Source organism: Podarcis vaucheri (assembly GCF_965113315.1).
Source record: "Podarcis vaucheri genome assembly, chromosome: 3".
In the NCBI taxonomy this organism is placed as follows: Eukaryota; Metazoa; Chordata; class Lepidosauria; order Squamata; family Lacertidae; genus Podarcis; species Podarcis vaucheri.
This window is the reverse complement of record NC_138761.1, coordinates 104,020,515-104,048,359: the sequence shown is the minus strand read 5'-3', so window position 1 is coordinate 104,048,359 and position 27,845 is coordinate 104,020,515. Positions and strand designations below refer to the sequence as shown.

Genomic DNA, 27,845 nt, shown 5'->3' with positions numbered 1-27,845 from the left:
GTGCTTTGCTGAAGACAATGTATTACATAATATGTCTTCAGGGTTTTTGCAGTTTTAAAGGTAGCTAGTGCTTTTATGTTATTTGTGGTCACCATGCATTTCTCATGGTGCAGAAACTGAGCAAAATTCTGTGTCGGCTAAGCTTATCTTGCAATACTTGTATTTGTATATTAGGAATGTATGTATATATATTAGGGTCCTGTGAAACACATATTTCTATAATTTGGTTAATTAAAATGAAATATTGCTCCAGAATCACTGGCAGATTTTATAAATTCTTATGGTTCTACTTGCTCTATATTGCTTTTAGCATCATAATAACCAGCATTCTGCATTCTTGCGGTATAGTTATCCTTGAGTTGCTTTAATCCAGTGCTTTTTCTGGGGACACTCAAGGGTATGCACTACCCGCACCGTTTTTTTCCTGCAACATACCGCCTCTTGTTGAATCCCCATCTTTAATATTTTGTTTTTAATCCCCTGTTTTTACAGCAGCATTACATGACTAACTTGTTAAAAGTGTGATCTTAGCTCCCATCTCCACCAATTTAAACCTGTTGTCGTCATTTAAAACTAGCACCTGCTGACTTGACAGATTTCTCTGTTTTAAAAGTTGCAGTCCTAATTTTGTGCATGTGTTGTTGTTGTTTTAAAAAGTTTTAATAAGTGGCATTTATTGCTGTTTGTGTGGGATGCAGGTGGTGCTGTGGTCTAAACCACAGAGCCTAGGGCTTGCCGATCAGAAGGTCAGCGGTTCGAATCCTCGTGACTGGGTGAGCTCCTGTTGCTCGGTCCCTGCTCCTGCCAACCTAGCAGTTTGAAAGCACGTCAGAGTGCAAGTAGATAAATAGGTACCGCTCTGGCGGGAAGGTAAATGGCGTTTCCGTGCGTTACTCTGGTTCACCAAAAGCGGCTTAGTCATGCTGGCCACATGACCCAGAAGCTGTACGCTGGCTCATTCAGCCAGTAAAGAGATGAGTGCCACAATGGTCAGGGGTCCCTTTACCTTTTATTGCTGTTTGTACATCTGTTCACTTGTGGGGAAACTTAAGGCAAGAATTTGACTGTGTGGCTTTAACCCTTATAGTCAGCACTGCATAACTCTGGGCATGACCCATTCTCCTCTACGTGTAGAAGAGGGGATCTCCCCTAACTTCAGTCTTTCCTCTTCATTTTTCTCATAGCCCTCATGCAGCTACATTCACATTGCAGTGCTTGGCTGCTATGGCCTTAAAAATATACTGTAGATCCATGTAGCCTGCTTTTTCCCATAGAGGTACAAGAAGGCTACTCTTCAGTGGAGCATGACTAGTCCTTGCAGATGTCCTTAGTCATAGAGGAATCTGCTTATGTGAAGCATTGGAAACTGCCAAATATAGAGTGACACTGACTGACAATGGTTTTCCAGTTACTAACCCACAAGGTCTACCAGAGATTATTCATTCATTGATTTTATGTGTCTGCAGCTTTTCCGCCCCCACCCCCCCAAATAAAACATGCACACAGCAGCTTACAGCAAAGCAAAGAGGGAAATAGTTCAAGCAAGCACTACAAATCAATTTCATAATAATATATGAAATACAATGCAATACAGTGGTACCTCGGGTTAAGTACTTAATTCGTTCCAGAAGTCCGTTCTTAACCTGAAACTGTTCTTAACCTGAAGCACCACTTTAGCTAATGGGGCCTCTTGCTGCTGCCACACTGCCGGAGCATGATTTCTGTTCTCATCCTGAAGCAAAGTTCTTAACCTGAGGTACCACTGTATACTGTAATATACTGCAAAACAACACAGTAACAATTTCATAATTATGTAGCAAAACAATTGTTTTGTTGTTGGCATCCATCTGTCTCAAGAGAGAATGGAGTGTGTCTCTGGGGGTGAAGTCAAACTGCTGTGATAGTAGCATCAAAGTGACGTCCCCGGGGTACAAGGCTAGGCAGTGCGCATGGAGGTCCTGGGCTGCCCAGATGACAAGACTCCTATCTCGGCCTTGCTGATGTGGTTCAAAGGAAAGCAGAGCAATACGTTCAGCACCAGCTTGGCTGCAGGAGTTGCCCGAAGGAGGCATACAGGGCACCGTCCAGCCAGGGCAGATGGGGCTCTTCAGCCTAGGAAGGTAGTCCATCTAGGAGAAGGAAAACTCTGACCCTAAACCTTGGCTGCCTTGCGGGAGATCTTCAGGAGAAGAGAGCCCTACACAAATCTGGAGTGGAATCCCTATAGCAATCATAACACACAAACCCCCACATTTCAATGCTATAAATGTAACAAGATCACAACATGCAGCATCCAATAGCAAAAATAACAGGAGCTTCACTTTCAACTGGGGACCTTTTACATGCAAGGCATGCATGTGCTCTGTCGCTGAATCAAGGCCCTTTTCCTGCATAGGCCTCCCATTGTAGGTATTGACTGGCATATTGTGATACGTGTTTGACCCCCCCAAAAAAATTAAAAATCAACAAAGATTAAGAGAGAATAGCATGCCATATGGACAGGGTTCAAAATTAGCAGGGTGCCAGGCGCATTTTGTGCCTAAAGAGTCTTCATTTGCAAGAACCTCAAAAAGTCTTGGTGCCCTTTTTTGCACCTGGCCGATACTCAAATATTACCGAAATATATGTGCTTTGAAGCCTCGAAGTGTATGTTAAGGATAAACAATACGTTACGGAGTTTAACAATAAAGAGTAGAATGATTTGAAAACTAAAGTACGGTACCAATATTTTTATTGTAAACACCAAATTCAACATGTATTAACAATTTCTGCTAAAAGGTGATATTAACAATGTGTCACTTATGTGAATTGGGTATTAATTCATGCTTATCAAAATAATAAATAAAAAGTGTTGCTGACACACACACACCAGTGGTGACTAGACATTATGCTTTGGCACCCACAACTCAGGTCCCAGAAGCCATTTGGCCCCTAGCTTTTCTGTCCCAGTTTCTAACACAACATATAGACATTTCTAGTGTTGCTTACTGTACAGCTGCCTCCTGGCCTGCTTGTTCCAAAAGCAAAACATTATTGAGCTTTTTGGATTTCCTTTCCATGCAAAGCCATCTTTGAAAAAGCACTGGATTGCACATCAAAAGGTTGGGGTGGGAGATTCCAACGGAGGATGTTCGTGCCATTAAAAAAATTGGTTTGCTTTAGTTTTTACAGCTCTGACTTCAACCTTCCTGTGGAAGTGCTTGCGTTTCTACAGTATGTACAGTATGAACATGTTGCTATTAATATATCCCTTGTGGCAAGGGGTGGCCTGGGCAGAACAGCATGTGTGAAAAGAGATCTTGTGCTAGGAGGTGACATGAACTTTGGATTGAGTCATTCTTCCCCATCTGTCAGGGCTCCCTGTGCAGACGCTCCCCGCGGGTTGAGGTAAGCCAACATGGGTTACAACTAGGCTCTCTAATGGTGCTCTTGTGTTTATATTAAGCGCCAGCACGACTTCCCACCTTCTGGTCTCATCCCACTTTAGTTCTGTAAATATTTTTGCTGCTCATATCTATTGTTGGCACAGAGACACCAGCTGAAAGTTCTCTTAAGCCTTTCATTGCATATATGGCTCTGTGCCAGTGAAAGCTAGACCTAAGCATCTTGGCCTCTTTCACTGCCTGGGGCAGATTCTCCCCTACCCTGTCCCCAGTAATAACTGATGTTTTTCTTTAAGCTAGGCAGGAATTTCCACAAGGCAGGCTTTTGCCACTGCTGTAAACCAGAGGGTACTTTGTTTTCTGCCATTTTAGCACACGCCATCCTGTCTTGCTTGTCAGAGTCCCCCCGCCCTGCTCCAGCATGCCTCTTCAGCTAATCCATACAGGATGCACATTTCTGTCGTGGTGCTGTTGATTGTCTTCAACAGCCATGCCAAGTTTCCCAGCATGAAGTGGCTGCTGTTAAAATATTTATCTGCCATTTAGTTGGCAGGTGGCATTTCAGAGTTCTGTGGTTACACCTCCCCCGCCCCTTCCGAATCAAGCAAAGCTTGAAATGATGATTTGCACATGAGCTGAAATTGTGTATAATTTAGACGCACCAGGAAGGGTGGCAGCTGCGATAGAGATTGCTAATTGAGAATTATAAGAGTAGCTTTGATCCATAGATTTAACATCTTCGTGTCAAGTCTAGGGTATTTTTGTGAATGAGACAAATGCAACACAACACCTTCTGCTTGTGAATTTCTGGATTCAGTGGCGTAGCGTGGGGGGTGCAGGGGGGCCGGCCGCACTGGGCGCAACATCTGGGGGGGGGGGTGCGCTCGCACTCGCAGCTCTCTGCCCTACCTGGCTCACTCACTCTCTCTCACTGCAGTGCTGGCTGTGTGAATCCGATCCGAGCCGCCGGGTCGCCACCCACTGTGGAGGGGGTGGGTGCCAGGCGTGCGGTGCGGAGAGAGAGCGAGGGACTATCTGGGGGAGGGACAGTGCAGCGGCCGCCCAGCGCAGCGCTGAGTGCGGGAGAGAACCACACCAGACCAGACCAGGCAGCAGCAAGAAGAAGCTGGCAGCGGCGGCAGGTTAGGGGTTAGGGGGCGCAAATTACTTGCCTTGCCCCGGGTGCTGACAACCCATGCTACGCCGCTGTGTCACCCCCACATGTGAGTCAGTTATTATAAGAAAATTAGTATTTCACTACCCACAGTGTGTACTGTTGTTGTCTTCTCCCACAAATGTGTATGCAGCCATTTTGGGAAACCTAGTCATTTGAAAATGTCTTTGTATTCCTGTTGTCTTCAGGAAGCTGCCAATCTTCTGATGTAGCATTGGTGTTCTTATGAATCAGAAGTTGTATTGGTGATCTACCAGCTGATGACATTCAAGCAGCCTCTGAATAGACTCGCCCAGTAAGAGCCGGTATTGACCCATGACCTCCTAACAGTAATCCTATGGTTCATTCCTTCTCTTAACCAGGCCAGCGGCATAACCCGAAGATATTTGACTGAAGCTAAGCAGGTTTGGGTCTGTTCAGTGCCTGGATGAAATTGCCCAGTCAATCTTTGAGTGACACCTTTAGCTCCCCATTCAGACCATTGCAGGCAGTATTCCCTATTAGCAAGCCCAAAAGACAATGGTAACTCCTTACACAAAAACCCTTGTCTCATTCTTTGGTAAACCGTTGTCTGTGAGAAGGATGCAGTTCACAGTGTTGAGCAGTGGTGTAGCGTGGAGGGTGCAGGGGGGGGGGGCCCGGTCGCACCGGGCACAACATCTGGGGGGTTAGGGTTAGAGGGCGCAAATCCACGGGTTAGGGGGCGCAAATTACTTGCCTTGCCCCGGGTGCTGACAACCCACGCTACGCCACTGGTGTTGAGAGATCCAGTCACAGATCTCCCACACAACATGCTTTTTTCTTCCTGTGTGAATTGAATCAAAGCAATTGTTTCATTAACAAATCAGGGGGGTTATTTTCTTTCCCAATTCTTGCTTGTGAAAGGATAGCTCTGGAAATGGCTATATATCTTTGGATAACTTTACTACTTCACAAGTTCGTATGGAGGTCTGATCTTCCTTGGGGTGAGAAGTAAGATACAAAAGTGATAGTTTGGCTCCGCTTTGCCTCCCTCCTGTCTTCCTAATATCTCTGGCTGAGATACATTCCAGCAATTCTGGTTATGTAGTCTGCCTTGCCCTTTCCTTCATTTTTCAGGTGGGCTGTTGCCCTCTTTTTTGTTATTATTAAAATGACACACCTGTTCATCTTAAGCAACAACAAAAATCATTTGTCATCTTATTTGTAAAAAGAAAGAAAGAAAATAATGAAAGCACATTTTTTAAATGCTACAAAATTGCTCTGGTGAAAGGGCCATCTAGAGTAGCAGAAGCTGTTTCCCAAAGTTCATCCCTGGAGAGGATTATGTCTGTCTGTCAAGGACATAAAAAATCCTTCCAAAATACAAACTCTCCTCTTTTGACTTACCTTTTAGGCATACTCACCCCCTCCCCTTGTGAGCTTGTTAACCTCAGGATAGCATGCTTGCCTGTGTTATCTTGCCAAATAGTTAGAGAGATTGGAAGCCTCATCAGGTGCATGCGTATGTGTGGTGAAATTGCTATATACCCACCCAGAGATTGCATTAAAGCTGGGAAACAATAGACCACCTAGGACTCTGATATGTGGCTTTGACTGACATTATTATCTAGAGAAATGGAAAAGACTGAACTTTCTAATTTTGGCAGGTTCAAATAAAAGTGTAGCTCCTTCTTTGCATATTTGCAAAACATGGTCTATAACATCATGTTTTCTGGCAGTGCAGATTAGGATTTCCTGAAACACTAAAGTGTGTGTCTTGCATGGCTCTGTAACTGTCTCCTACACGGTTAGGAATCCATTAGGCTAATAAATAAATAACCGAGCAGCAGCTGCTCATAACCACAAAAATGAAAATACAGATTGCAGCAGGGCAAAATGTCGCAAGGGTTAAATCACATTTCTGAATCATGCCACAAGCAGTATTCAGTAACAATAACTCATACCTCACATTAATATAGTCCTGAGTTTTCAAAACATTCTCCATACATTATCTCATTATTTCTCACAACAACATTTTCAGGTAGGATCATATTATCCCCTTCTTGCAGAAGACAGTAGGGGCTATGGCTTAGATATCATGGTTTACCTGAGACCCCTGGATGAGTTGATTGTGACTAAACTCTTTCCCAGATTGTGCTTTTTAGGCAGTTACGTTGCATCAGTGCTCAAGGTGGAATAACCTCATAATTTGCTTAACCACCGAACTACCACTCTGTGCTCACACTGCAATAGAAGGTGTCATCCATTTAACTGGTCTCATCAGCTGTGCATACCACATATGCATTTTAAACTGCCCAGTTGTTTGTTCGCTGTGTACAACAAATCAAGACTGTCAGTCAACAACTTTTGTTAATACGTTAAATAGATATCAGACTAGAGGACTATCAGCCCAGCTGGTTATTGGTATTGTTTACTGCATGTGGTCTAGAGAGAACTGGAGACTGTCATAGTCTGGGAGGATCAATAAAATACTGTTACTACTATTGTGGGTTTGATTGCAAACATGGTACTGAGGCCTGATTTGCCCAGACAAACCTGCTGTAAAACAGCATCTCAGATCTGTTGATCAGACTGTAGGCATTATCAGTGCCAAGAGAAAAGATGGCAGCTCCCTCCATTGTCACCATACTCGCATCCTCTTCCCTGCCCCAACCCAATGGCCTCACAGATGAGTGAGCAAAGGGCAAGTTGGCAGGTGAAATAACAAATACTTTCCCTTTAAAATCTGGTATTGCCAGTTTTCAGCTCATTGCTATGTAGCTTATTCATGGTGCTTGATTAAACACAGTGGTCAAAGGAACTTTACTTCTCTGCCACAACTTGTCATTTCATGGCAGCTATGCATGAACAAAGCAGTGCTACATATAGTTAAATAGACCTGTCCCTGATTCGGTAGTGGGAGGGGAGTGTGATTGAGTTAAACTCCCCCTGCCCTAACAAGGGAACAGCACCATCACTAAAATTTAAATGGCAGCCGTGTGCAAGGTGGGTAGGACTTCTTAGTCCTTGCACGATCAGTTCTGGCCAGGGATATGGAGGTGTCAACACGACCATCTTTATATAGCAGGCAGAAGTTCTGATGCACCCATTCACATTTTAAAAGCACATGAGAAAGAAGGGCTCTGGAGCTGTGTGTTAACTTTGCCCCTTGTTGATGCGTTCTCTGGCCGTGTTCCCCACTAGGCATTCAGCCAACGTGAGAAGAGACCCAAAGTAAGCAGCTACCACTGTGTGTGCAATGTGTTCTCTTCCACGTGAGAGAACCCAGAATTCCCTTACCTTGAGGACTCCATGCATAAATGTAGGCCTGTCTATAGGGCTCCTCTGCAGCCTAGCTGAATGCAAATGGAGCAGAATGGGCAGTGAGGGGCATGATTCTGCAGACTTCTCACATGTGTTGTTGGCATGCTAGGGGTTTCTTTGAACTCATCCTTCTCTATATGATCAGTTTCTGGTTTTACTTGTCGCCTGATTTTTCATAATCCAGCTTGATCTCCCCCCCCCTCAAAATGGGGGAAAATAATGTATAAAAACAATTTAAGTCAAGGTTTATGTGATCTGTCAAACGTGTCCTGTCTTGGGCTAAATGCAAGAATATTTCAAAGAAAGCATACCTGAGTCTTCCTGAGATGCTTGGCAACATGTTGTCATCTGAACGAGACCTGCAACCTCTCTCTTATTTCTTCTCCCCCTGCCTCACTTATTTTCTTGGGGTAGTGGGACGTCCACAGTTTATATTTACATTTACTGCTTATATTAAATCTTCTTACCAACGATACTAGCACACAATAACTCATTCTAAGTATGACTGTGAATGTGTGACAATGCACACACATATCCTTCTCTTTTGCTATGTTGTTAATTTCTAATATTCTTATATTGACTGGTAAATTGCAATTTATAATCATATTTGTTTGACTGTAACTTTGTGGCTGATAAGTGATCATTATAAAGATTGGGTTGGATTGTTTATGCGTATATGAACACAATATAATCAACTGAGGAGAGTAAAATCTTTTTTTCAGCAAATAAAGGGCAGGTGATATCAAATGGACTGGAAACGCAGCAATGTTAAGCATATTTTGACCATCCTGGTGAATTATTTGAAACCCTGTTCTGTAAAGCGAGCTCTGCTGCCACCCAATTTCATCATTTTCCCTTTTCAGCGCCTAAATATCCCAAGGCCTCTCATAATGTTAATTACAGACACATTATCCAGTGCTGCAGGATTCCTGGTTGATGTCTCTGAAGCAAAGTTGTCAAAGCAGCCAAAGGCACAGGCTCAATGTAAAGTCCCTACGTGCTGCATGGATCAAAAGAGGACATGAGCAGGAGCATTTAACTTGCAAGCCTTGCAAAAACTTGCACTCGGTGACTGACTGTGCTGGAGATGACAAGCAACTCAGAAGCCAAAGCCATATTGGGTTGTTAAAATGCTGATTGGCTCTCAGCAAGGACTATTAATAGCAAGTGGCAGAATAGTCATTCCCAAAATCACAACCGACAATGTATTCTTATTGCAATTGAGATTTGCAAAAATGAGATTCTTACCTGGAAACAGCATGAGTGAATAACTTCCCCTGACCAGGTAAAGCACGTACTCACGGTATTCAGAATAGAAGCAAAAAGGTCTGTGTTCCTACATTCCTTTAGACTGTGGTTCAAAACAGCTGCAGCTATATTTGGATTTTTGGCAGATGTTCATACTGTCTCTTTGCAGATAATTTTTTTTCAAGTATCCTTGAGCTTCTGAGTTTCTGGGATGAGTCAGCATGTCACCAGTGCAGCTGTATCTGGTACAGTTAAGCATCTCCGCCTTAATTGAGGTGTGACTGCCCTTCAGCCATATTATCAGAAGACAGTATTAGCTAAGGAATTAGTCATATGCTGAGCAAGATGTGATGGGGAGGGGGCGCTGCTGTGTTTGATATTAAGCATGCTCCATTCACTTACAAGGAAGGGATGTGTGGATGAGTGGAGTGGAAATTTTCCTGCCTTACTACATCACATTCTGTCACCCCAGATGCTTTTTCCCAAGGCCAGCTCAAGTCTAGCACTGGAACCATGTTTGAGAAAATGTTTATTGAATGACATTAGCCAGGAAGGTAAGATGAGGTAGTGTTTGGCTCCCTCGGCCATAGATATCTTTCAGAGTAGAATGGACCAGTGAGGTGTCACGGTTAAAGTGTTGGACTAGGGCCTGGGAGACCAGGATTCAAATTCCTGCTAGGCCATAAAGCTCACTGGGTGACGCAGTTGGTAGTCTGGTAATCACAGTCTCTCCCTAAACTAACTCTCAGTGTAGTTCTGAGGCTAAAATGGGGAGAAGGAGAACTATGTATGTCCTTTGAGCTCCTTGGTGGAAAGGTGGGCTATGAATGAACTGAGAGGCATTACCCCTCTCTTTAGGCACCATGTCACATCTATTTTGACTCTTAAGTTCCACTTAATTTTGGAAGCTCTTGGTGAGGTATATTTACCTATGCTTCTTCTAGTCTCTTGCTTCTTCTAGTCTCTTGCCATGACATTTGTTTGAAGGGAGGCGGAAAGGGCAGGGAATAGGCTCCAGCAGAGCCTCTGGGCTTCTACTTCATTCAGACAATTCCAAGTATGGATCTCAAATGTCCAAATGTTTGTTCTGTTTATGCCACCTGCTAAGGATAGCTTTTTCAGGTGGGAGAGTGCAGAGAACATTAGGTTGCCCCTTCGTTAAGGCCCACAGCATTGGAATATAATTGAGTAAAGTATGAGCAGCTGAGAAATTTAAGGATTTCCCATCCAGAACAGGGCATCACCTGATATCTCCCACAGCAAAGTTTTCCAGTATGCAGCTGGGGAAACCTCTATTTCCATGCCTTTATGTTGGGCATGGGGAACCTGGAATCTGAACGTGGCCCTTCAGGCCTCTCTGCCTGGCCCTCAGGACTCCCCTTAGGCCACACAATTACCCTTGCTCTGATCATGCCTCTTGCTTTCCTGGATGGATGATAGATTATGCGTAGAAACTACCCTAATATAGAAAGGTAAAGTTTACATTCATTGCTCAACCCAATTTTGCCTCTGGCCCCACCCACCACTGATATGTGGCCCCTAGAAAGTTGCCCACAAGGGAATGCGGCCCCTTTGGACTGAACATGCTTCCCCACTTAAATGATGATCTCCCTTAAGTTATGGCAGGTTATCTTGGATTAGGTATGATTCATTTTATGCTTAGATACAAAGACTTTTATTGGCTCCACCAGGCACAGAGGCTCACCTGGCACTCATTTTGGCTGGCAGGAACACCCCATATATTTTGGGAATGCTAATGAAAGCCTTAATCCTTTTCCTATTTTTTTCTGTCATATTTTGTGTGTGTTTGTTATGCTGTGTATATATGTGTGTGCCATTTTAACTAACGTTTTATCCTGTTTCCACTGGTTTCTCTTGCACATTTCTTTTGTTTCTAGTGATGCTGAGTGTGGTCACATTGGCCTTTAGTAGAAAAAGTTTATACATTACGCAGCTGTCCACTGAAGTTTCTAGGCTTTGTTTCAACCTGCATAATGCAAGGTCAGACTTTACAGAGTGTATTCTGGCTTGCCAATTTCTATTTGTTCTTGATTTCAGGAACATGCGCTATTTGAAAGGGAAACATGCCGGTATTGCTATGTAATCAATTTGATTAAAATGTACGCACAAGTTAGTTTAGAACAAAGGCAAGCAAGGGAGGGACATGACAGCAGTCTATAAAATTATTATTTATCATTGTTTTCTCTCTTGGCTGACGCCTAGAATTTTAACTCTTTTCACATTAGAAAGTCCATCATGGCTCCCAAGCGTTTTGGCATAAATATACAAAATTCATATTCCAGTGTTTTAAAAAATTAAAAGCCTCTGTTGTTTTATTGGTAGTAGTAATATTGAGAACTTTTGTTTTTTGTTTACTTATTTGCTTGTGTCATCTTTTCTCTTGAATATATAAAGTGCAGCTTGTTTGTCTGTAACCGGATAGTCTTGTGTCGGCTGCCCTAGTTGCCAATTTGTCTGGATGACTCTGGGGGGGTCTTTCAGGCAACAGCATTGCTGGGAGGGTTACGCAATTGTAAGAAATTGGTCACTCATTCATAGTCTGGAATTTGAAGGATAAATGCAGTCCTGTTATAGTGCAGCTGGAAGTGTCTTGCAACAGACCAGCACCGGGAGCAAAATATTGCTTTTTAGTGTCCAGCGTTAGGTGACCCAAGGCTTGGTAGTGACCTCTAGGCCTGAATTACCACCACACAGATAACTGCAGTAACAAACCACTGTCATGGGGATATTGCAGATAATTCTTAGAGGCCTCCGTATGTGGGTTTCCTAGCCTAGCCTTTAAAGACCAGCAGAGCATACCTGTTTTGTTCAGGCTTCGGCAGCCATTTTTCAAATGTGCCACCATCTCAGAAGCTCAGCAGGCTTGACTGGAACAGGAGCTGTTTTTGTGTTCTGGCAGGAATGCTACAGAACGGAAAGAAGTTTGATTCCTCCCGAGATCGAAACAAGCCTTTCAGGTTCAAGATCGGCAGGCAAGAGGTCATTAAAGGATTTGAGGAAGGTACTGCACAGGTATGAGGGGTTAACATCATAGGGAGGGAGGGAAGAGTGTCATATTTATAGTCTCAGAGCGGAGCGTAATGTGCATGGACTTGTATGCTGCTTTGAATATAAACAGCATTCAGCAGGATATGGCTGCAATCCTATGTACACACTTACCTGATAGGAAGTCCAGTTTAACTCAGTGGGATTTGATTCTGAGTAGACATACCTAGGATTGCCCTTTAAAGTTTTGGAACCCAGGGGACTCCAGCACTTCCTGCTTCAGCCTGTTGGAGCATCAATTGGCTATGTTCCCGCTATCACCATAAATTCAGCAGAGATCAACTTTTGCTGCACATCTGAAACCTACATTTGCAGTAATTTAAGGAATGAATTTAATTTAAGGAATTTAAGGAATGAATTAATTCAAATAGCACCTTTTAAAATTAATCGACCAGTGATTTAGGTTCGCAGTGGTGCATCGTAAATTCAGTCTAAGCAACATGCTTGGCAACTGCCTACTTGCAGGCTCAGTCAGCTGGGAGTCCATACAGCCAATGTGAATAGGCCTTAAACATCCTGGGCAAAGTCTGAATTTAGTGCAGTGAATTTGTTCATGATTGTATCTTCCTCAGGTGTAAGATCAACTGAGTGCCTCTGCAGCTGCTTCTGCTCTTCCTGGAGCAGAGCTTTACTTTTTAGATTCCTGAAGCTGCTATATTACCAAATATAGTGTGGCAGAGAAAATTATTCAGTGTTTGTGAGGAATACCTTACTTTTAAGACGGCACTTTTCCACCCTCATGTGTGTTTTACTCAGAGGTTCATTCCATTATGTTCAGTCATGCTTACGCCAATGAAATTGTTTCTAGGAGTGCAGTTTCTGCCATCCTAAGACATGCAACCTCTCATTGATATCCTTCAATTAATTGCTTGCCTTGGTCAAGTGTCTGTTGGCTCCACCTAGTGGATTGTTGCATTGGGAATTACTGTGATGCCATTAATATATTATTTCCACCTGTTGGCAGATTGGCCAAAGTACCATTCTGCATAGCACTACTGCAAATTCCTGCGTTCTTCTGGTGGTGTTTGGTTGCTAGATGGCAAGCATGGGGAACCTTTGGCTCTCCAGAGTTTGTTGGATTCCATTTCCTAGCAGCCCAGTAGTCAGGGATGATGGGACTTGTAGCCCAACAGCACCTAGAGAGCCACAGGTTAGTCGCCCCTCCTGCATGGTATCTTGACCCCTATTACTTAAAAGATGGTGATTATGACCTGTGACTTCCTCACTGGAACCACTCTTTAACATACAGCACATCTTGAAATGCTTGCGTTGCTGACATGTTCTGATCTTTTCTTTTGCTTCTCGTTTTCTCTCTCCCATTTGCTCTCATTTTAAAAAAATGCCAGATGAGCCTAGGACAAAGAGCAAAGTTGACCTGTACACCTGACATGGCGTATGGACCCATGGGGCATCCCGGAGTCATCCCTCCCAACGCTACTCTGATTTTTGACGTGGAGCTACTTAGGATAGAGTAAAGAGGGGCAACTGACTGAAAGCACCTGTTGATAACCACCCTTCACTAGAATTTCCATCGTTTTCACTCAAGCTCTCATGCCTCCCATGCCTCGTCTGAGGGTTGTTTTCCCCACTTCTTCCTCCCTTTTTTACTGTTATTAGTGTTGGGATTTGTCCCCGATTAGATGCTTCTTTGCTGTAGAGACAGGAAAAAAAGATGGCTGTTACATCTGAGTTGTACATTTTATTTTAATTTGCATGTGAAGCTCCAAAATTGTGATTGAAACTATATATAATATATAAATATAAATATATATAAACTTATAAATATATAAAGTTTACTTACTGAAAAACCACTGCCTTATACACTTAAAGAAAAACACACACAAGGGTGCTCAGAAATCCAGTGTGCATTTTGTACACGAGTGGGCATTAGCCAAACCAAGTTACCTGCGCTGCCACTTTCCCCTCAGTTTGTATGTTCTGCTTGCTGCTGTTTTAAAGAAAACATCTCACGTGATAACTTTCCAAGAAGAAAAATAAAATCTTGATACTTTATGGATTTCTGTGCTTTCTCGTTTTTTTTAGCAGCTAAAAAAACTTAAGCGCAAGAATTCTTTCTCACTCCACTGGTAATATTGCTGCAGTTTTTGAATGATCGGATCTATTAACCAAAATCTTACTATAGGCACATAGGCAGCTTCCTTCTACTGATTCAGACCATTGGTCTATTTGAATATTGTCTACACTGACTGGCAGTGCCTTGCCAGGTTCTCAGGCAGGACTCTTTCCTAGCCCTACCCGGAGATGCCAGGGACTGAGTCTGTGACCTTCTGTATGCAAGGCACGTGTCCTGCCACTGAGCTTCGGTGCTGTAGTTGAAGTCCAGAAACAAGTGCTTTTCATGTATTACAGGCAAAGACAGACTGATGTTTGTCCAATCGCGCATGCGCACCCAGTGCCGAACCTGGAAGTGACACAAAAACGTCACTAAAAGGGTCAAACCCTTTACGCGGGCCCTGCCAATGCGAGCAAAACAAGGATTGCCTGTATTTGAATAATTAAAACTCTGTACAAAATGTATTTAAGGATACCGTGTTCTACACTCAAAATATACTCTGTAAATAATGGGCCACGTCCAGTGTCGTCAGATTTCTTTCTGCACAGCGAGACTTTATTTTCTCCTAGCTGTGGGCCCTTGTATGTCCCCAGAAGATTTGGGGGAGGTGTGCATGTAGCGGGTACTGAAAGGGAAAGGACAGCATAGCTCAACTTGCCTAGCTCAGTGTTTCCCAACCTTTTTTGGGCAAAGGCACACTTGTTTCATGAAAAAAATCTCGAGGCACACCACCATTACAGCCCCGTGACGTCAGCGCACAGCGTCACGCCGGGAGGGACATGAATTGCTAGCAAATTACATAATCACCTCCTTGAGGGCTGGCTCATCTTCTCCGAAGGCAGAACCCCATTAATTAACAGCACAGACTCACACCATAGCCAAGACGAGGGGGGAAAACCTCAGTCATGCACAGTCATGCACATGTGGGGGCTAAATGAGGATGAAGACCGGGCAGAGAGCAGGGTTCAAATCACCCCACCTGGCCAGGACAATCCCTGGGTGCTCCCTTGGGCCACTCGCCTGACCCACCTCGCAGGGCTGTTGTTGCGAGGATAACACGGGGAGAACCACGCGCGCCCCCGGGAGCTCCTTGGAGGAGAAAGCGGGCGATGAATGCAATGCACGAAATATATGAGAGGCGACCAGGTTTTGCAGGTGAGGGGCCCCCGCCAGCCTCCGCTTCCAACACCCGGCGCAACGACACCGAAGTTTCCCCCCGGGCTCGGCTCGGGGAGCAGCGCTGCTCCCCCCCGGCTCCCCTTCACCCTCCCGGCTCTCTCTGCCGCCCACTGGGGACCCCCCTCACCTGCCAAGTCCGGAGCGCCGGTGGAAGTTGCATGCATGCATGCAGGGCGCCGTGTTGCCATTGCATTGCACTCCATGCAACGCCTGCACGCATGCATTGCCTTGCACGCCCGCCAAGGGGTCTCCCCGCGGTCCGATGCGTCCCCTCCGGCGCAGATGCAGCATTGCAAAAATAAAAAAACCCCGACGCAGCCCTAGCTGGGGGGCAGCCTCCGACTCCGCCGCTCCGCGGGGATCCCCGGGCTCCATCCTGCCGCCCGATCTCCGCGGGGGCGCAGGCAGGCTGCGCGGGGTCTGCGCGGAAGAGCCCCTGCCCGCCCGGCCGCCGCCGCTGCGCTCATTCCATGGCCGGGAGAAGAGCGCTTCAAACAAAACGCCCGGCCCGCCAGGCCACGCTGGGAAACGTAGTTTGCGCACCCCGCGCGGGCGCGGAGCCCAAGGGCAAGGGGACTACGGATCCCGGCAGCCCCCGCGCCGGGGACGGAGGGGGAGAGGCCGGGTGCAGGGATGGAGGGACGGGTGGGCGAGCGAGTGAGTGAGTGGCAGCCGCCAAGCCTTGGCCGAGAGCCAGGAAGGGCCTCCCCGGAGGAGGAGGAGGGAGGTGCAGAGCGGGAGGGAGGGAGGGAACCCCAGGGGTCATCTAACTTGAGGTTAGTAGAAACACAGAAGCTAGAGTGGAATCACTGTGCAGGATTTGGGGCAGGTTTTTCCTCCTGGAAAATTAAATTACAAGCACCTTAACATGGGGGCGGTAAATCTTAAAAACCACCTGATCTTTTATATCCTGGCCTGATCACAAAGATCTTCGGGGGGGGGGGGAGTCTGTGTTGTTGATCACCCCCTGGCTCAGATTAAGTGTCTGTAACTATTACCTATGCAGCCAGCATAGTGGGGTCAAGGCTGTGAAATGCTCTCCTGAGATGAGACAGGTACCCCCCACCTTGCTAAACTTTAGGTTTTAACAGCATTTTAACGTAGTGTTGTGTGATCATTTTTGTATTTGTCCCATTTTCTGTGGATTGCTTTGATGCACACCACTTAGAAATGTGAATAATTAAGAAGTATATAGATGCCTCAAATAAGCAGGAGGCAATAAAATGACAGGAGCCAGGCGTGGAGGAAGAGGGCTTAAGACTAGCATATAAGCTTTTGCTTGCTTTCTCAATAAAAATTAGCTTTGTTCAGGAACTTTCTGGTTTGAGCATTCTGCCCGTACAATCATGAGGGTCAGGAGCTAATCTTTAAGTTCTTGATCTGAGACTTACCTAAATGCTAATCTTAGGCAACTAGATTAGTTATATCAGTGCACCCCATTCCATGTACTGTCACAAGTTGCAGATATATATAAGGATTATGATATTCATCAAGACAACCAAAGCATTAATTTGTGCTCTTTTCCGCTCAGCTTTGTTGTAGAATTATGCCAGTGTAATTTTCAAATAGGGGAATTCTGTTTCCTTCCATTGTTAACATAAAAGCATTTTAGAAGGATAAGCTACTTTCTGGGCACAGTTTCTGGTTTGGCTAAAAAAAACCAACACCTTAAATTCAACTGCATCAACAGAAGTGTAAAAGGACATTAATACCTTGGCAAGCCACCCTTTCCCCCATTCCTTTTAAATTGGTCTCATTCCTTGTATTCTGTTGCATCACAAGGAAAATATTGAAGAGATTTCATCCAAATAACCCTCTAGGCACTTGCTTTCCATATCCTTGTGCGGAAAGCAAAAACTGTTTACTTTGTGTGCACACAGAGAAACAGGGCCCCTAAAATAAGCTCTAGAAGAGCAATCTGTGAATCTCCTCTGTCAATGAAACCCCAAAGACACTGCTTTGCTGAGTAAACAGCACTAAGAACAGTTGGTTTTATATTCTCAGAGCCAAAGAAACATTAAAATCTGAATAAACACATAGTAACAAAAATTAAAAGGAAAATGGCATACTATTTTTATTTGTCAAATGAACAAAGTTAAAACTTAATTTTAAAGTTATTTCTGTCACTTAGAAGAGCAAGCAATATCAACAGCAAATCAAAAAGCCAGAACAGAAAAACATTGTCCCCAAAAAATTGACACTGTCTCTGGATGGACACAATAAGCCTAGAACTTCTTTCATCTTTTGAAGAGCTTCATTGTAGAGATGAGTTTGTCGTTTTAGTTGTCCTTGCAGATGAACTATGGATTCAAAACCCAAGATAGTAGGACAGACGGCCAGGTAAATAGACCACTGCAGCAAATGCCAAATGAACTCTGCTATTCTCTGTAACAAAGCTCTTTAAAATACATCTTGGAGCCAGTTCACTACCCTAATTGCATCAGACATTATTAAGCTGAATTTTTCCCTAAGGTTAGATGAACACAAGGCATAGTATCTCACTTGCAAACCTCATTCCCTACTTGCAGCTCTTTTCTAAAGCATATCTTCATGCCACTGAAAAAAAACAAATTGTGAAAATACATTTATGAAACCAAAACACAAAATAAGTGTACTTTTCTAACAGATTAAATACAGAATTTTATCCTGGAATGTTTTACATGTTCTCACAACTGTAATGATTATATTGATTAAATATTCAAAAAGCCTTTTTATAAGGCTCTGAGCTGTAGGAGATTTCTACAAAAGTGTACCAAATTCTATGGCTAACCTTAATTTCAAAGGCAGGGCAGTCCCGAATCTTTCCAAAACTGGGATTATAAAGCTATATTTGCACTAAATCTAGCATCCCAAAATGTCCCTGCTCCAAACTAATCATGCACATTTTGTGGGGCACTTAGTTTAGAAACACCAATAGGATTTTTTAAAAGAAAAAAAAAAAGGCCAAAAGAGCCAGTTCCTCATAGAGGTTATAATTTTTATTTTGGTGGGTCTGTATTTATTCCGTATTTCTCCTTCAGAAGTTTGAGCTGTTCTTCCTTCTTCTTTGTATCCATTTTTTGGAATGCCTGTAAAAAAAACAAAATTATTATTAACAAAAGAACACTCTTTAGTCAAAACAGCTTCATCCCATCTATTTAATTCAAAGCAATCTCACTTTTTTATTTAAATGATTATCTTATCAATTTAAATGATAAACTGGCAACTTGACTTGCTACCAAGAAAAGCAGACACTTTATAATAACTATGTTCCAAAACACATTTATTTAATTCCTCAGGAAAGGTATTTGGGAAAGAACAGCTTGACCCTAAATAATACTGCATAAGCAGCCTCATGTTGTGCCCATGCTTCTCTAAGATTTTCACAAATCAGGAGGTGGAACAGAGGAGAAATTGCTGGGTGCCCCCAGGCACACCTGTTAACAGGCTTTTTATAAGGCATCTCCTCTCATCATCTGTGGAAAGATTCACCTCCAAGTAACCAAGCAAAGAAGCTTTGTGAACTGGATGAAAGAAATGTGATCCCTTTCTTTGTTTTAAGACATCAATGTGGTACAAGCAACTAAACTAACCCCCATTCCGCCGCCCCCCTTTTTGCTGGCATTTTAACTTCTGCGGAAAAAACCCACATTTGTCCCATAGACAAGGCAGATGCAGGGCTTCTAAGAGACATATCAAGATCTGCACAGATTCAGTCAATCAATCAATGCACAGATTAAAATCCTGACATCTTTGTACCTGTTCTGAGCCTCAAGAGAGACTTGAACATAAATGCCAGTTATGTTAGTAGCCAAAGCAGCTCAAAATCAAGATGCTAGACTGAGGAGTCAAACCATTCAAATCATTTGTTCATTTTCTTTCTGTGGTGCACAGAAATCCAGACCTTTCCCACAAAGTTATTTCAGAGTCTGCAACAGTGAGTTAAAGCATTGAAACAACAAGCCTCCATCCTGCCTGCTGGTTCCTCGTCCATACAGTGGGCTGGACAAACCTAACACGTATGGAAATCCTGTGAGATTGTGCATTTTCCCGTCCACTCTGAATACTCTGGCTGGGGCATTCAGTCAATACCTTGCTCTGAATATGCAGCCTGTATTGAACTTGTTCTGTTCCGAGTTTGATAAACACTTTTCAAGAATGATTCAGGTTTTTTGATTTACACAAAATACAGATTCACTTCAATTTTCAGCTGAAGTAGTTTAGAGGATATTTGCTTTAGAGAACCTTAAGGGACACACAATCTGATTAGAAATAAACAGGACTGGAAGAGTCCTGTTTCCTTCATACAAGCCCCTGCTATTGAGGGTAAATAAAGAGGAAACACCCCAATTCACTTATACTGAATTATTCCAGCACTGTTTTCACAATGATCTTATTAATCTCATGTTCAAATGTTTTAAGAAAAGCTCTTGTACTTGCCCTGTTTGCATTATAGTACAAGACAACAAGGTATCTGTTGCACACGTTGAATCCTGACAGATGGTCACAAGCATTCTTGGCATCAAAGATATCTTCATAGACAACGTAGGCTGTACCTCTAGTCTCAGGAGTATTTCCTCTGTAACAAAAAACAAAACAAAAAATTAATGTTAGCAAAAGTTAAGAAAAAAATCATGTTAATATTTACACCTCTTTGTTGTAGTCACTGTTACATTCTGACCATAGGAAAGGCAGTGACATCAATCCTACGCTGTCTCACTTGGAGGTGAACCCAATGAAACTGTGCATTAGATTGGGCTGCGTACAGTAACAATTTTCTCACAACAAATTGCTCCCTTTTGGGTCTATTAATTATCCTCCCTGTAAAAAAACAAAACAAAAAAACCCAACCCAAACACACACACAACCAAAACTCTCTACATAATTCTAATATTTTCACTCATGGAATATCCCCCATATTATCTATGTCTCTATGTACATTGCCTATATTGGTTTGTTCCCCAAACAGAATTCAAATCAAGTGAGCTGATATATTTAGACCCCCAACTGCTTTATTTTACATTGAAAGCTGCAATAATGATCTGTCAGTCAACTAGAAAGCTACTTGACATAAGTAAGAAAATTCTGATTTCTATGCTTTGTTTGGCAACGTACAACAGACTTACACTCTGATTTGTCGAATCGGTCCATATTTTCCAAAAATGTCATACATTTCTTCTGCTGTGATCTTATACGGTAAGTTTCTGATATATAAAATTCGATTCACTTCAGGGGGCAGACGGATCTAGAGTCGGTAAAAATTACAAACCAGAAACAAATTAGGAACATGATTTCTTTGTATGGTATGTAGATGTGTAATCAGAGAATAATTTTAACTTTGGCACTGCAGAGCGTTGGACTAGATGACCCTCAGGGGTCCCTCCAACTCTATGCAATTCTATGACTCTGCCTTGTTGTGAGTGCTATCCAGGTCATCCCCAGCCAGCTCTGCTAACAGAAAAAGCACGACTCCTGGTCTCTACATTAGAGAAAGGTTGGAGGGTGTGTAGTTATGCGACTCCTGAGCCAAGGAAAAGAGCAACTATACAACCTTTAGAAGACATTCCAAGGCAGCCCTGTATGGGGAAGTTTTTAGATGTTTTATTTCAATCAATCAATTAACATTTACTGGCATAGAGGACAGGACCATAGGAGTCGACAAATGAAAATTGGCATCTGTTCACAAGAGGAGATGCTTCGGGAGAAAAACCGTAAAGGCCTAGTGGAGGGTTTAATCTTTTATTGTGTTTTTATATATGTTGGAAGCCACCCAGAGTGGCTGGGGCAAACTTGTTAGGTGGGTGAGGAATAACAATAATGGCAGCCCCACAATATATGGGGGTGCCCTTCAGAGCCCGACGGCTAATACTAAAGGTAGCCCCACAACATATGGGGGTGCCTCCCCAGAGTCCAAAGTAGGCTAATAATAATAATGCTCACAACATATAGGGGTGCCCCCCGAGCCCGAAGACTAAATAATAATAATAATAATAATAATAATAATAATAATAATAATGGCAGCCCCACAACATATAGGGGTGCCCCCCGAGCCCGAAGGCTAATAAATAATAATAATGGCAGCTCCACAACATATGGGGTGCCCCCAAAGCCCGAAGGCGGCTAATAATAATAATAATAATAATGGCAGCCGCACAACCTATGGGAGTGCACCCCCCAGCCCGAAGGAGGCTACCCCAGCGGACCCGCTTCACGCCCTTTCCCACGTGACGCGCCCTCCTGAATGTCCCGACGGTGGAGGAGGAAGAGGCGCAGAACCAGACTCGGAAGGCGGCGAGAGAGGCAGAAAGGAGAAGCGGAGTCGGAAGCGAGGAAAGGGCAGCCGACGTGCAAAATGGCCGCGCCACGCACAGGAGAAAGGGAAAGGCGGGTCCCAGCTTACATTGGCGCGTTTCGCCGCTTGCATCGCCATGGCGGCGGCCTTCTGTGGGAAGCTGCTGCCGCTGCTGAGGGAAACAGGAGCGCCGTCGGGGCCGCGACTGACCAGGCGAGAGGGCCGCGAAGCCTCAGTACAGCCACAACCCCGTCCTGCGCCTGCGCCGAAAGAAGGCGCGCGGGGAACATCCGCTTCGCTTCGCCTCTCTCTCCCGGATATGACGTCTGACTTCCGACGCTCCGCCATAAGAGTGGCTGGGGATGGGGGTGGATAATCTGGAGCGGATCCAGTTGCTGCTGATTCTCCCCCCCCCCCTCTTCTTCTTCTTTTGAAAAAGCTGCTTAAGTCCAAAGCTCAGCAGCCGAAGGAGGCAATTTACTGCAGGAGAAAAAGTTAACCTATAAAGGGGAGGGAGGAAGTCCATGGGAACTTATGTAATTCTTGTTTTGTTTTGCTTTTGATGTAAAAATTGAGGTTTCGTCAACATCTGATGATTGTCTCTGATTATATTCCCTGGGCAGCCTGGCCATTCTTTTGTGTTTCAGTGTAAAAAAAATAAAGGGATACACAAAAAGAAGGAGGAAAGGGGAGAGGGAGATAAACAACAACACAGATACATATAAAAACGAAAAAATACAAAAAAAGGTAGCAATACAGTGGTACCTCAGGTTGAGTAGTTAATTCGTTCCGGAGGTCCGTACTTAACCTGAAACTGTTCTTAGCCTGAAACACCACTTTAGCTAATGGGGCCTCCCGCTGCCGCCGCACTGCCAGAGCACGGTTTCTGTTCTCATCCTGAAGCAAAGTTCTTAACCTGAGGTACTATTTCTGGGTTAGCGGAGTCTGTAACCTGAAGCCTATGTAACCCAAGGTACCACTGTATATGATATTCCTATACATTCTTATATAAATTGGTATAGTGTTATTGTCCTAGTGCAGGCATAGGCAAACTTGGCCCGCCAGATGTTTTGAGACTACAATTCCCATCATCCCTGACCACTGGTCCTGTTAGCTAGGGGTGATGGGAGTTGTTGTCCCAAAACATCTGGAGGGCCGAGTTTGCCTATGCCTGCCCTAGTGCTTATGTAAATGCTAATAGCCTACTAAATTTTGCATAAACTCATTCCAAATGTTACTGTATTTATCCATACAGAGTCTGCGCCTGTAAGCAGTCTGTTCATAAATTGCAATTGATGTCATATCGTCAGTCCATTGATTGAAGGGTATAGCATATCTTTATTTTTCTAATTCCTCAGTATCAATCTTTTGGTCACCGTTAAGGCATATCCATTGTCCTGTTGATAATTTCCATACTGTAGGTATATAGTTCAATAAAATATTCAACGCTGAAAGATTTAACTTTTTCTGCACAGTCATATAGTTACACACTCCAGCACTTTCTCCCAAAGCTTGTTAAGTAAAGAGCACTGTGCAAACATGTGTTTCCAAGAGACATATTTCAGAAAGCCTGAAATGATATGATTTAGCCACAAGAGGGTAGCCACACAGTGTATTGTCGATTAAATGCTTTGGGAGTATTATTCCGCCAGGTGGCGCTGGTCCAAGCCTGTGCGGGAAATTTTGGATTTCCGCCTAAAGTCAGCAGCAAGACTTACAATAGCAATAATGATAGACTGATAACTCCATTGCTTGAAGTTGAGATAGTCTGGTTCCTTAGATGCGCAAGAAGCAGAAGATGCCACAGATGTTTTATCCCTGCCTGCCTCTCAGCCTTACATGTCTGAAACACAAAAGCAGCAGAAATAACCTACAACGAGCCTCTGTTGCCCAGTATGAACCAGGGGTCTACATACCCTCAACACTGACTTATATTTCTTCACATGTAGCTTGAGGACCATGGGACAATATGTCCACAGATCTCCTTCCCATAGGTGATTGAATGTGAAAATTATTGTTACTGTGTTCATTAGTCAGAATCTTTATTTGTTTGCAGCAATGGGATTACTATTACAATCAAATCAGCCTTTTACCCAATTTCATTTTATGAATCTGAAATAAATAGGGACACATGTCTAGAAATAATAATAATAATTATTACTAAACATTTAGAAAAATCTAAAATTTTCAAAGCACTGCACACATATTGATAGTAAAAATGGCCCTTGCCCCCAAGCTTGCAATGATACACATGATACAAAAGGGAAAAGGAATGGGGAGGGAAGAGGAAAGCAAACATTTGAAGCCAATGGATGGGGCCAGGCCCAGTGGTGGAGGAATCCTCTCCAGCACCCGGGGCGGTGCAGCCCGTGCAGACTGCGCATGTGCAGCATCTCATGCGTGTGCACTCCTTATGGAATGCCGCACATGCAGAGTCCATATGGGCTGCCGCTCGAGCGGTATCCCATATGGACTGTACATGCCCTCGGCCGTTCTACAGCTGGGGGGAGGCAGGGGCCATCTTGTCACCTCTCCCAGAGTGGCACCCGGGACAGACCGCCCCCTCCACCCCCCTTCCTACACCCCTGGCCAGGCCAGGCCCTGGCCACCCCTGGTCTTCTTCTCCAATATGTGAGCTGCATTTTTGTGTAAGTCCATCTATGTTGGTACCTTTTTCTTAGAAGTGCTTCTTGCTTTTCAATCTAGGACTTCAAGGCAAGGGTAAGCAACATCTCCACAACTAAGAAATTCTTGGAGCCAGGCAGCCAGAGGAAATTTGAATTAGACGACAAGGCTCTCCAAGAGATCAGGAAGATTTTCAACATCTGAGAACATCTGCTATGATGATCACTACAAATACTGGCATGATTTTAACAAATCTGTGTGACTTCTCTTTTACTAGTTGGAGGATTAACAGTGTAGTCCTATTCATGTCTATTCAGCATTAGTTCCATTTGAATTCAGTGTAGCTTACTTCTGGGTAAATGTAGGTATAGGATTGGAGCCTAAATCCGTAAAATAGTATTTCCTCTTGGTTCCATAATCTCAAATGCTTTTGATTGCAAACTCTTGAAAAATGTAGAAGATGAGAACTCTTTGTGAAGATTCTGAGGCCTCCTTTAGATATTAGTCTAATGCAACCTTCCCAAACCTTCCAGGGGTTTTGGACTACAGCTCCCATCAGCCACAGCCAGCACGACCAGCAGTTAAAGAATGAAATTGCTAGAGCCAGCAAACATTTGATATTGTGCAAGGATTTTTTTCAGCCAGAACTCACTGGAACTGAGTTCCACCACCTCTCTGGTGCATTCCAGAGTTCAAATGCTACTGAGTAGAGGATCACCATAATTGCACTGTGTAAATCCACAAAAGGAGATGATGATAATATTGTGTGATGGTACAATAAAGTGAAATAAAGCATTCTGCAGCTTTTGTACTTCAGTGCCTTGTTTTACTTGAGTAGTCAATAACATGTCTGTTCTGTCATGACTAGTTCCTGTTGTGCTTTGCGTAGATGTGACGGGATCTGTGTGGTCCTGCTGGATTAGAGGCAAGGAAAATAAATCCCATTAACGTACTCCCTGCCAGAAAATGACCTGTTTTCATAGCCTTCTACAGCAATTAGTCTGACCAGCCATAGCAGCAATTCTTTACCAGCCCACCATGCTTTCCTCAAGGAATGTTCTTCTCAGTTTTATGATTTGTCACAAATTTGTCAAAGCCAGACAACAAATATGTGGTTTTCACTTGATCATCCGGATCAGGTATCTTACATAACAAATCAAGAATAATTTCTGGATTGCCTGTAGAAATCCAGTTTTGCATACCATTAATTGTAGCGATCTAGTCGCCCCAACCCCCGCCAAAAGGTGGATAGGACCAACAGGGAAGCCCTGTGTATTTGACCTTTTCCTGTATTTTGTGACTAGCAGCTGCAACCAGAGACTGCAGTGGCCTCCTGCCCAGTTATACAAAGGTTTCAGTTGAATATACAGTACTAAGACCAGGAATGTTTGCCCTCAGTGCAGCTGTACAGATATACCGGTACAATAAACCGAGTTGCATCATGTTACGCAAGCGTGAGACAACCTTTCCCATTGTGAATTAACTTTGCGTGACTGATTTGTTGTAGGTGAAAAGTCTCACGAAAGGCAGAGTAAGTGTTTTCCTATTTGCAATAGGGAGTTTCTGCTACAGATAAGCTGTTCTCTCAGAAGGTGGAGCTTCTGAGCTTTTATAACCCTGAGCCACACAAGTTCGGGGCTCACTCTGCTTGAGAAGAACTTCCACTTGTTCAGGACTTGCAGCAGGTTAGTATTCTAAGGTAGATGATTGCTTTGGAGAGTCATTGCTCAAGAACAACACCCTGGACACAGGAGTAGTGCAGGGACAATTTCCAAAGACCTCACCTCTGCCCAAAGGTTTTCTTCTTCTTACCCGCAGAGTACTAAAGGTTTGTGGGTTGGGGAGGGGGGATACTGTAATCCTCAGAACAGAGACATTTCCCTTTGGACAGACCAAAGGCAGGAGCTGGGCAGTGGGCAGAGTTCTAAAAATAATATGGGGTTGGTCTTTGTTGCACCTCAGAGGAAAAAGAAATGTTGGGTAAGAATGGGAGAGAAATTAGATTCATTTTTGTTATGTACTGAGTTAAATAGGATCCAAACTGCAGCAGTCTGATTGGTCCTAGAACAATAGGATCCAAAATGCAGCAGTCTGATTGGTTCTAGAAAGTAGATTCATTTAAAAAATAGTAACTCACCAAATTTCATTTCCCAAAAACATAGCTATCCCTTGAAATTTGACTGCAGTTCTCCAGCCAAACAATGTGTAAAAACACATATGGTAAGGTAAAATGTGCATATATTATTGAAAGGAATGTAGAAAATGGGTGTGGTTATCCAGGGTTGAGGAGGGTGTAGATGCCATCCAATTGTCTTAGGGACTCCACTCTGGATTTGCTTAGGGTTTAATCCTTAGCCTTTTCTTTCTCCTAGGATATCCCACAAGGCAATGGAGGTTTAGGGTCAGAGGCTACCTCCTCCTAGATGGGTTACCTTCCCAGATTGATGAGCCCCATCTGCCCCTCACTTCCCTCTACAGCATGTGCAGTAACCGCCTTCTTGACCCTTGGACCCACTATTGGTCTCATCCCTCAACCTGCCAGAGCCTGTCCTTGCGTAGAGGGGAGGTGCCTAACTCACATGGGTTTGAGACCCACCAGCTATCTTTACCTGGTTTAGCCAGCCAGTCAAAGAGGTGGTGCTTCAGATGTGATTCATCACTACAAACTCCCATCATCCCTGGCGGCTGGCCATGCTGGAAAGCCATGTGCCCCAACTTGCCTGAGGAGATGAGAGGCAGCTGATGGCAATGGCAATGGTGCAAGTACGAGGGAGAAGTTACAATTTTGTGGCTCTGGGAACATGGACCATGGCTGTCCAAGAGGGGGTGATAGTCATAGATTATGGGTAGGCAAACTAAGGCCCAGGGCCCGGATCCGGCCCAATTGCCTTCTAAATCCGGCCCACGGATGGTCCGGGAATCAACGAGTAGAATGTGTCCTTTTATTTAAAATGCATCTCTGGGTTATTTGTGGGGCATAGGAATTCATTCATATATTTTTTTCAAAATATAGTCCGGCTCCCCACAAGGTCTGAGGGACAGTGGACCAGCCCCCTGCCGAAAAAGTTTGCTGACCCCTGTAATAGATTGTTGTGGTTTTTTAAACTCTTGCTTCCTATTCTATCTGTGCAATAATATGCTACATCTGCTTGTGCTCCATGATTATGAAAAAGAGTTTGTTAAAAAAAATAAACCAGAAGACTTTATTGAGTATGAAATCTTTTCTTGCTGTAAGCAATCGCGAGAGCACCATTTTGAACAGTTGTCCTGCTCTGCAGTGGTTTCCCTATCAAACATGACCTCGCAATCTCTCTCTCTCTCTGTCTCTCATCATAACAGGAAAGCAAACACTTAGGAACATGGCTGGGAAACCTAAGCTTTACTACTTCAATGGAAGGGGCCGAATGGAAAGCATAAGGTGGCTGTTGGCTGCAGCAGGAGTTGAGGTTGGTTTCTCTGAGAAAGCACCTTTCCCCCACCCCCAAGAAAGAATCAAGGGAACGGTTGTTTTTCCAGCATTCTTATATTTCAGGCAGTTTC

The 27,845-nt window shown here is 43.9% G+C and overlaps 2 protein-coding genes across 7 annotated transcripts in view; one reads left to right on the top strand and one right to left on the bottom strand.

Annotated features, from left to right (window-relative positions):
• The window catches only part of FKBP1B (FKBP prolyl isomerase 1B), a 68,412-nt gene that overhangs the window by 36,536 nt on the left and 4,031 nt on the right, over positions 1-27,845 (top strand). For 3 of the 6 annotated variants that reach the window (XM_082215660.1, XM_082215659.1, XM_082215657.1), the window contains 2 exons: positions 12,011-12,123; positions 13,503-14,169. In XM_082215660.1, coding sequence (XP_082071786.1) covers positions 12,013-12,123; positions 13,503-13,631 — 240 coding nt within the window. In that variant the 5' untranslated portion in view covers positions 12,011-12,012 and the 3' untranslated portion in view covers positions 13,632-14,169. Of the gene's footprint in view, positions 1-10,988; positions 11,092-12,010; positions 12,124-13,502; positions 14,170-25,839; positions 25,991-27,644; positions 27,752-27,845 lie in introns of those variants that run through there. The other 3 variants (XM_082215658.1, XM_082215656.1, XM_082215655.1) reach the window with 3 other exon arrangements.
• SF3B6 (splicing factor 3b subunit 6) lies at positions 18,366-21,968 on the bottom strand. Its single transcript, XM_082215690.1, has 4 exons — positions 21,789-21,968; positions 20,515-20,633; positions 19,829-19,967; positions 18,366-18,477 (listed from the first exon to the last, which is right to left on the bottom strand). Exons 1-4 carry the CDS (start codon positions 21,816-21,818, stop codon positions 18,388-18,390), a joined length of 378 nt encoding a protein of 125 aa, XP_082071816.1. The 5' UTR covers positions 21,819-21,968; the 3' UTR covers positions 18,366-18,387.

Excerpts from the sequence above, each read along its gene's own strand:
- SF3B6 (XM_082215690.1), bottom strand. The coding sequence starts at position 21,818 with ATGGCGATGCAAGCGGCGAAACGCGCCAAT. Across the intron at positions 19,968-20,514 it reads CCGATTCGACAAATCAGAGT|AGGAAATACTCCTGAGACTA; the intron begins GTAAGTCTGTTG and ends TTTTTGTTACAG. Across the intron at positions 18,478-19,828 it reads TGTACTATAATGCAAACAGG|GCATTCCAAAAAATGGATAC; the intron begins GCAAGTACAAGA and ends TTTTTTTTACAG.